The 9,702-nt window shown below is 38.2% G+C and overlaps 1 protein-coding gene across 1 annotated transcript in view; it reads right to left on the bottom strand.

Moving 5' to 3' along the window:
- Positions 1–1,279: 1,279 nt before the first annotated feature.
- CXADR (CXADR Ig-like cell adhesion molecule) overlaps positions 1,280–9,702 on the bottom strand; it is a 37,451-nt gene continuing 29,028 nt past the window's right edge. The window contains exon 8 of the mRNA XM_072844553.1: positions 1,280–2,533. Within this exon, the coding sequence (XP_072700654.1) occupies positions 2,492–2,533 (42 nt within the window). The 3' untranslated portion in view covers positions 1,280–2,491. The remainder of the gene's footprint in view (positions 2,534–9,702) is intronic.

Genomic DNA, 9,702 nt, shown 5'->3' with positions numbered 1-9,702 from the left:
TAGTGTTGGCACAAGAGCCAGGGTGTTTTCCACCCGCTGACCATGCATGACCAAGCTATTCTGAGTATTAGATACAAAGGATAAACGGTTGAAAATTCATCTATAACAAAGTAAAAATGCCTGCTGACATCTACAATCAGTCCTGAACACCACCTGGTCACGATAATCTACACAGGCATGACCTCTAGGCTTCATTGTTGTATATTCCAAGCCCGAGAAAGGTGGCAGAAAGCAGACTGAGACTCAGACTCAATGTTCAGACTTTGTGTGGCATCAGACAAGCTTTCAAACTTGTACCCTTCTTACGCCACAGCAATGTAAAGTTGACAACACTTACTTGGAGACCTCACTGGGGTAGACTTCTGGACTAAATACCCAACACACAGTACCTTTCAAAAGACTCAGTATTGGTATCTGGACATCTGATAAGAACATGTGGATTAGCCAAGCAACTCACTAGACAGATGACAAAGTAGTTGTGCAGTTACTAGTTTCCTGAAGAAAAACTAAATGCAAATTTCTTTGCAAAATGGACACACATTTAACTTCAATGACAGCATTTGTTACATACTACTTCTTTACTCAAAATATATGCACATTAAAAGTTAATTTAGGTAGGAATTTGAGTACAAAAAATAGTTAATTTCACTTATTCCTTCAAGAACATACTTTGGTGCATTAAGTTTTGCAGATTTTTCTGCAAAAAAAGAGTTCTTTTACAAAACTCAGTTTTTAAGCAAAACTATAAGCTTGCACAGTAATTCCTACCTTTCTCCTCCTTTCCTAAAACACCAGCAATTAAGCACTTAGATGATGGCGGTCATTACAGGGGAAAAAAAGACACTTATTCACCTTATATGGAGCACACCGTAGCAAAAAAGGTAAGTTATATCTATAAATCCTTACAGAACACACGCTAAACAGGCAGTTGCTGCTTCTTGACCAGGCAACTTTGATACTGATCCCAATGGAATTTTACCCTGATTAATTACTTGCCAGATTCACTCACAGACAAGTTGAGGCAGCATGGAGTCAAAGGAGAGAATGAGGAATGTAATGTTTTGGCATAAAAACAAGTGCTTCTTAAAGGCAAAGTATATTTTTTGTAATTATAATATTGAACTTAGATTTGGAATGATTTTTTTTAAAATTGGCTACTTAAACCTGTGACATTTAGAAACCCTCCTCTCTTTCATTTTTTTCAAGAAGACATTACTATTTTCTTAGATGGTTTTATTTGTTTTTTTCATGTGCAGTGACAAAATGGATTACATGGATCTTTTGGTCAAAAGCATCTGAGTTTATTCTAGAATTAGCTGCACTCCTCTCCAAAACAGAAGTAAAAATAATTCAGTAAGTAACATGTTTTTTCAGCATTATAACCACCAGTTTCACCAATGAATTATATGGTTTCCTTCAGACCACAGCATAACAGATATCTCTGGATTAAGGTTTAAATTAGTATCTACATATTTACAATAGTAAAAAACCAGCACGTGCACATACACCCAGTATTTCTCAAGAGCACAGAAAGATGTAGTTGATCAAAGACAGGTTTAAGTTTGCATATGCTCACTGCTACTTCCTAAATGCTGGGGTGTCGTTCAGTGTGCTCTGACTTATGCGGACTGTGACAGATAACGAGTTATCAAAAATGCCCGAGTACCAGCAGGGTACTAGGCTCCAAAAATTAATTACTAAGCTCCCCTCCATGGGATCAGTCTACAGTAGTCTCATCCTTACATGGTTAGGTAGATTAATATTTTCATTATGAAATCATACCCAAAGTCTCCATGTCGCAGGAGGGAACAAGGACCCCATAACTAGCCTGGTTTAAAAAGCACGCTCTTCTTCCCTCTGGTCTCCTGCAGGGTAAGTTGGGGAGCCAAAGGAATGAGGCAGTGTACAGACATAAATTACCACAACACCTGCATTAACAGATTATGCTGAAGCATGTGTTAACTGTAATGTTCAAGTACATTTTATTAAGTGTTATAAAATATATACAATCTTAAAATACAGCGCATTTCACACACAGGTTGTAAGACCTCATTGGTATCACTACAGCATTGAATAGATGATACACTTCCTATCAAATCAGCAGACCAGAGAGCTAGGAAAAAACAAAACTATTCCAGATTACAATCTCTTTCAACGCCCCACTGCTTTAGGCTACATTTTCTACTACCTGAGTTGATTTTGTTAACCTCACGAGCTTTTGAGTCTCCATGGTGGTGGGGCAAAGAGGAGTGATTGTGCACACTTTTCAAAATACAGAACTAGCAAGAAAAATGTTGGTAGTCACTTTGTAAACTTTGCATTAAAAATACATAAAAGAAAAAACTTGGTACTTACAAAACCGAATACAGCCTACTTAACAATCTTGAATCTAAAGTGAGATCAAGTAAAAAACCAGCACTTCATTTCATAATGTACTTCAGTTTCACCACACTTGAAAGTCATGCAAAAAATGATGCCCGTTTCTTCATGTCTATACCACTGTTATGTCACCAATCTTGTGTGCGATGTCATACTATAAAAAGAAAGAATATCATTAATCTATATTAACAAGAGGCTAGATGCTGTAATAGACAGTAATTAAACGCACGATTCCGATCATCACCCAAGTTACGGTCATTCAGATGAGAGTTTATACCAGTGTGTCGCAGAAAACCAGTGCAGTGGTGTAGCAAATTGACTCCATTTATCAGTAGACTTTAAATGACTGTAAGCTTAACTTAATAGCAAATTTTCAGTATCTTCACCTAGGTTATTTAAAATCCTTGTGGATTTCCTAGTGCATATCTACTGCCATCAATTTTTAAAGTATCTGTCAAAGTCTGCTTAGATGGCCGTCTCCCCAGTTTCATACCAGTAACTTAAATTATCAAAGAACCACACATTTTTGTTGTTTACTGCTAATCCAGCGACTCATCCCAATCTGCATACTTGGTTGTTTCACCGTTTCCTCAGAAGTCAGTTCTAGTTCCTTGACTATTTTTGTTGACTTTTTCTGGGGATATACTTTTTTGCACAAAGATAGTAAAAAATAAATCTTTGTTCCAGTTACAGTTCTTTAATAGCTCTGTATTCTTTGACTTAATATTCCAAGACTGACACTGTAAGAAAAAACATAACTGAGCATTTTAGCTGCCACTCCATGCTGCAAAACTGCCTCTTCTATATGCTACCTGTACTCAAACTCTGCTGACAGGCACCAATATTAATTTTCCAAACACGATATTCTAACAGAAAACAACTCTTCCTAATTAATAATCCACAAGCATATATGGATATATTGCTTTTACTTTATCTCATTTTCTTACTCTACTCTTACAGGTTTTTGTATTATTATACTAGTCCTCACAGATTTTTAAAACATGCCTCAATGCCACAATAGTTTCTCTGTAAGACCAGTAATTAAAAAAAACTGACTCAGGCTACCCCTGTAACATCTCACTTTCTTCCTTGCAAACCGTCACATTGCAATTAGAATTACACATCAAATAAAATCTTCCAGTTGCATGTGACAGTAAAAATAATGTGAGTACCTTCACAAAACCTTGCTTGGAAGCATAACTCAAATCGGTACCAAGTACTGTTTGGCATTAAGTCACCACATTTGCCTTCTTTCTATTTAAAGCTATTATCTAGCATGAGAATTTGTTTTACAACTTCATTCTGGCTATTGTTTATATACTCATTCTTCTAAGGAATGTAACAGTGTAAAAGTGCATTTTCAGGATCATTTATCTAACATTTTCTCCATTTTGGAAGATTTTTTCAGCATATTTTTTTTTCCTCCTGGAACTTATTTTCCACCCTAACCTAATACATCCATCCTCAGCTCTAGTATCACAGGAATAAGAACCCTATTATCAGCCTGAAATTGTATTTGATCAAATTAACTGGTATTCTGTAAGAGGCATATTGATTTGGAATGAACACTAAGGTGAGAAGTGTCCTTTCTGTCTGTATTCCTGTCTTTGCACCACAGCTAACACAACATTCCTATTTCCGACCTCTTGCATTAATAGCTCTCAAACAGATAACTAGTTAATAATTAGTAAACGTATGCTTTCTAAATAAAGATTAAGCTGCTCCCCACACAGTTCATCCTATCCCACTCCATTGGAAAAGCCTGAAGAAACAGAGCTCTTACATGCCAAAAAATCTATAAATCTAGCTATTCTTAGGGATAAGGCAGGCGTGCGAGGCTCACGTAACGACGGCTCTCCATCAAGCACGTCCTGTTTGCTCCCTTTCGTGAATGAGTCAAGAGACAATTAACATTCCCTGCTTATGAAGAAAAAAATCTGCTATATGGCACACAGAGACTAGCTGGGATGGGATGAGAGCTTTTGATCCCCCTGTTGTTTGGAAAAGCAAAGGTTTTTAAAAATCAGATGCTTAAATGAGCTCAAAAGGCAAAAGGGAACAAATACAACATAATCTGTTCTTTGCCTGCACTGTCCTGATACTTTCACTCTTGATTTTCTTCTTCTTTCCTTCTCATCTAAGTAAATCCCTACCAAAAAAAAAAAAAAGTAAAGAAAAATGCAGTCTGGCAAGTGAACCCTAGCATGCAGACAGAGGTTATTCATGCAGCTGTGATAAAGGAAAAAAAAAAAAATCCACCCACCAGTGCTGTAACTTATAAACAAGATGTAGCAACTCTTTTGGATCTTGCAAGGAAAAATATCAATTAATGAGAAACTGCTGTCTGCCCGGGTACTTGCAATCATAACCTTATTACGTTTAAGCTGGAAAACAGGGGCCAGCCTAAAATACAATAGATGGTGTACTTAGTGTACAGTGCCTAATGCCTAAACCAGAGACAAAGGAGTGAAACTGGTTAGGAACAAAAACTATGATAGAAAAGATCAGTAAAAGGAATGACCCTCCACAAAGTGTGTTAAATAGCAACATACTATACTCAGAAAAGGGAAAAACTGTCTAAAAATCCATCCTGCTTCAGTGGTGAAATAAATCCCGCAATCAGAAATAAAAAGGCAGCATGTCATAGAAAGAGGAAGGCCAGCCACTCATGTAAGTGGGAAGCTGGAGGCAGAGGAAAGTTGTATAAAAAGCCAAACTCAGAGTAATTTGCTGCTGACAGGGCCAATGCAATGACGACAAGAAGGAGCTTTACATCTCTCTTTATGTATCTCAGCCCGGCAGCGTAAGTATACACAGCTACATACCTCCAATATCAGTAACGATGAAAAGAAATACTCAACACATCTTGATTCTCTATTTGCAAAATAAGTAGGATGAACTACCTTATCCTGAGAATACTTTCCAACACACTAGTAAGTGAGCAGCAGGGCAAAGGGTGGTGAGGGAGTGTCAAGTGACCCAGCTGAGTGACGAGGGACACCAGCCCAGGTGAATACTCTCTCCTACATGCTGCTGAGTGGAAGGAGAAAGAAGCGGCCTCCTTCTGAGGGGATGCCAAGCAGGCATCCAAGCTGGGATCTCCGACAAAGCCTCCAGAGGAAACACATTTCCCCTTGCATTGGAAATGGGCTTTGGGGGATCCTTCACCCTCATGAAGCTGCCTAGTGAAATCTGCCCTACTATTGTTTTTACTACACCTTGAAATACCCAGGTAGCACTAGAAGGACTGGAAGAGTGACTTGTCAGGACAGAATTAAAAACCAGCAAACAGCAGGAGACACAGACAACCACAGATGTTCTGACCAAGGTAACTATCTTTAAATACATATATTTGAAAATTTTCTGTGATTATGAAAGAAGTGAAAATAAGCCCTAGATGGGCAGGTGCTGAAGACTGAAAAGACTCATCAAGGATAGCTTTAAAAAAAATTACAGTGAGATGGGAAACTCTAGTTCCAAAAGTCCCTGTAAGTCAACAGAACTATCTCCATTCTAACAGACGCGGAAGCTGAGGAATAAGGAGATGTCAACATTAAAAAAAAAAAAAATCACATGGCTAAGTCATGACAGAGCCAGGACATCAACCTTAATCCTCCACTTCATTAATCAGACTCCCTTGCCTTAGGATTCTTTTAATATTGTTATTATTGTATTATTGCAGGTGAGTGAGCTTCTGTTAGCCGTGTCGAGCATTAAGGATGTCCTAAGCTTCCTTGCATGTTCAGCAGTTTCCCCCGCATGTACAAACCATAAAGCCAGCAGCAAGTTAACTAGTTAATATGGTTGGCACAGACATGGGATGTTGTCAGAATAAAATTCACATGTGTAATATAATGACCCAATTCTCACTGTCAGTTGGATACCCCACTCAGAGTGCTCATTAAAATCCTAGCTTACCCAGGTAACACCAGCAGCCGGGAAATTACACTAATTCAGGCAACAAAAAGAACTGTTGAGCATAAAGCCTCTAACACTCCTTGCAGCTCCTTCATCTAGGAATAAAGGATTTTAGTAGGTTGTCTGAGATTTCTGCCTGCCCACCCACTTCATGCACTATTAAAAAAATGACATTCATATGCATATATCATATTTAAATAATACACCTAAAATACTTCAAGTAGCAACATAACCTTGATTTTAAAAACATGTAATTGATGTTTAAAACTTCAATGCCTTTCAAGTATGCAAGTCTAGCGTGATCAGAACTGTGTTATCTGTACAAGAATCACAATTTTCATTGTCTTGCTCCTAAAAGAAAACAAACAGATACAATTACAATGTGTCTGAGGGATTTTTTTTTCCTGAATGAGCTGTAAATGAAGAAACATCATTGGTGACCTTAACTTCAGTCAGAAGAAAATAGACATTTTAATGACTGACTCCAAGCTCTGGTCCCTACTAGTCAATCAGGCTTCAGTTACACTTTTTTTTGGTAAAGAAAAGGAATGTAGAAGTATGTACTTCTAGCCTAGCAATATAGTGTGTGTAAAGGTAATATAAATATAATGTTTCTCACCACAACTGTTAAAACCTATCAAAAGCTACATTCATACCTCAGCTGTACGTTTCCTTTAATGATCTCTGTACAGTTTACAGCTTTTTGTCAGAGCTTACACAGAAAAACATCTTAATTGATGCAGCTTACAATAACCTTTTTCTTACCTAAATTATTTTCCTGAGTAAGGAATAAGAAAATAAACTTTCTGGCATCTAAGAAGGTTATTTTGCTTTCTGTTGGAAAACCTAATGTTTCTTAGCAAGTCACTGCAAACCATCAGCAGAGCCGTACGGTCACATTTAGCCGCAGAGAGAAAGGGATGCAGGCTGCCCACCCGTCAGCCACAAGATGTTCAGTATTCCCAAACACAAAATTTATTACTTTGTTTCAATACAAAGCACTCATTTAGCCATAAAATGTTTTTTTCCAAGTGGGCTGGCATGGTATGGGAGACCATGGCATTTTTTTTTAAGTTCTGTGTTTTAAACACAGCGAGTTTTCTCATCTTAAATAGGGATACAAGGTAATTAAATTAAATAGGTTACATAAAGAGGTCACCCAAACCACAACTCAAGTCTGGAGTGAGAGAAAAAGACATTGCAATTCTTAAGCAACTTCATATTGTATTACAGAATACAAGGACAAAACCAGGGCAAGACCAAACAGTTCATTTGAAGCTGTGTCCTTTTAGTAAGTTGTTATTTTTCTTGTGTACCAACAAGAAACAGGGGAAGATATATTAAAAGTAATTGCAAGCTTTCTTTTCTATTTTACAGCTCTTACAGCTTAGATGAACTGTTTCTGCTCTTGACAGTTACAGGATTAGAAGTGACATGGAAGGGCATTTTATTTATCCGGATAAGAAGTTCGGTGCTAGCAGCCACAACATAAGCTTTTTGACATGTTCCACAAACCACCAGCTGTGCCCCAGAGTTGTCATCTTCTTTAGCAGTCACAAACAATTCAGTAGCTTTATGTATTACTACCAGTTGCCTCTATTTCTGGTCTAAAGGTATCAGTATCCCTCCCACCTGAGCTATTCTATTAGTAAATGGAAATCTTAAGTAACAATTTTATCTTGATCTCCTACAGTTAAGTAAGGCACAGCACCAATGTTTTGACTTCAGCAAGTATTTTCTTAGAAACACCATCCGTTCAGATGACTAGCAAGATGCTGCGAGCTGGTGCTGCTGCTGGTTGCAATCAGAGACCTTAAACACCGAGAATGGATGCTCTGCTACAAGCTTTAACTTCTGTGAAATTTGACTAACCCTGACTGCTGTTTCACAAGTAAAATATTACCAAGTGATATGAAATAAGGAGATCCAGATTCCTGTATGGGATAGTACTTTCACTTACAAATCACGGAGCAGGCCAAATCGCAAGCCATTAAAAGGTGTTACTTCACTTGTACAGTAGTAACTGGCCACAAGAAACAAAATCTCAGTTTCTTTCCTATTCACACAGAACATAATTTGCAAAACTGGCATACCTGGAAGCCCTTATACTAATGGTAGTAGATGAAATTACTTTTATAGCTCTTTACCATCTGATTTACTACTCCTTGATACCACATTCTGAATGAGTTGCTACCTAACCTCAGTGATCACTGCACCCCCGGAGATGTTTGGGCCCAGAGCACCAAGAAGCTGTGCTGTCACCATTTGCCCTGTGCGAGGTGGTCAGAAGACTTCAGTCTACAATTTCTGCCTGTTTCTTTATACAGTAGTGTTAGCTATAATATAACAAAAACCATCACATACAGAAATTACTTCACGGTAGGAAGAGTACAAGACCCTGCAATTTAAGCAATGAAGATATGCTGGCTATATAAGCCACTCAATGCAAAAAAGTTTTGCAGATTGTCTGAAAACCCCTACATCAGATGCTGCTGGAAACCAGAGTAGGGAAAGGCTTCAAGAAGTTGGGACAGTGCATTTGTGTTTCCAGAATTCAGGTCCCTCCTACAAAATTCCCCACAAACTGATCAGACTTGCTGCTTTCCTCTCCCCATTTTGCAATTAGGAAAAGTACTCTGGGGAAAGAGTCCAATACCCTCCAGGTACAGCACTCAACTTTTGTCCTGCCTGCCTGCAGCTCACAGAACCACAGCCCTGAGAAGTGGGACAACTGTCATTGCATTGCACAGCTTTCTGCGCTTCCCAGTGGACATACTGCCTCCAGAGGTTTTTCCCCAAAGAAAAAATTAGATTACTGAAGGTAAAGTGATGTGCTTTCAGATGTTAATGTCTCTTCTAATATTGCCATGTTTTAAAATTGTTACATAATCAAGTTGTGTAACCGACACACTCAACTTCTTTATAAAGCTGCTCCCCTCCCGCCATCCAGCAATCCTGACGTTGTACAAGGTTCCTGTACATGAGTTGCACAACTTTCCTAATGTTTCCTGAATAATATGGCAGAATTGTCATTCATCTGGTCAATGCTATCTTAAAAAAAAAAAAAAGGAAATATCAATGACTGTGCTGATCCACTGAATATGAGGACCCAGCTAGCAGCTGCTGCCGCTAAACGCTACTAACTTTGCATATTCAAAGCAACCTGTCCAGTACTCAACAGCTGAAAGTTGAAGACTTCAAAACTCCAACTTATGAGGGTGACACTAACATTGACTTACAACAACATGAAAAAATCAAAGGATCCTTGAAGGTTCCCTATTTTCAGAAACTTGACTTTGAATGGAAGTCAGAAGCAGGGACAATGCAATCCTCCAGGCCAGTTTTCTGCCAGAGCGGTTATTTTATAAAATTAAAGGTTCATATTTTTCTCCTGATAGCTGAGCC

The sequence above is a fragment of the Ciconia boyciana genome, chromosome 1, assembly GCF_034638445.1.
Source record: "Ciconia boyciana chromosome 1, ASM3463844v1, whole genome shotgun sequence".
NCBI classification, from domain to species: domain Eukaryota; kingdom Metazoa; phylum Chordata; class Aves; order Ciconiiformes; family Ciconiidae; genus Ciconia; species Ciconia boyciana.
Note: the sequence above shows the minus strand (reverse complement) of the source record. Positions and strands in the feature narration are given on the sequence as shown.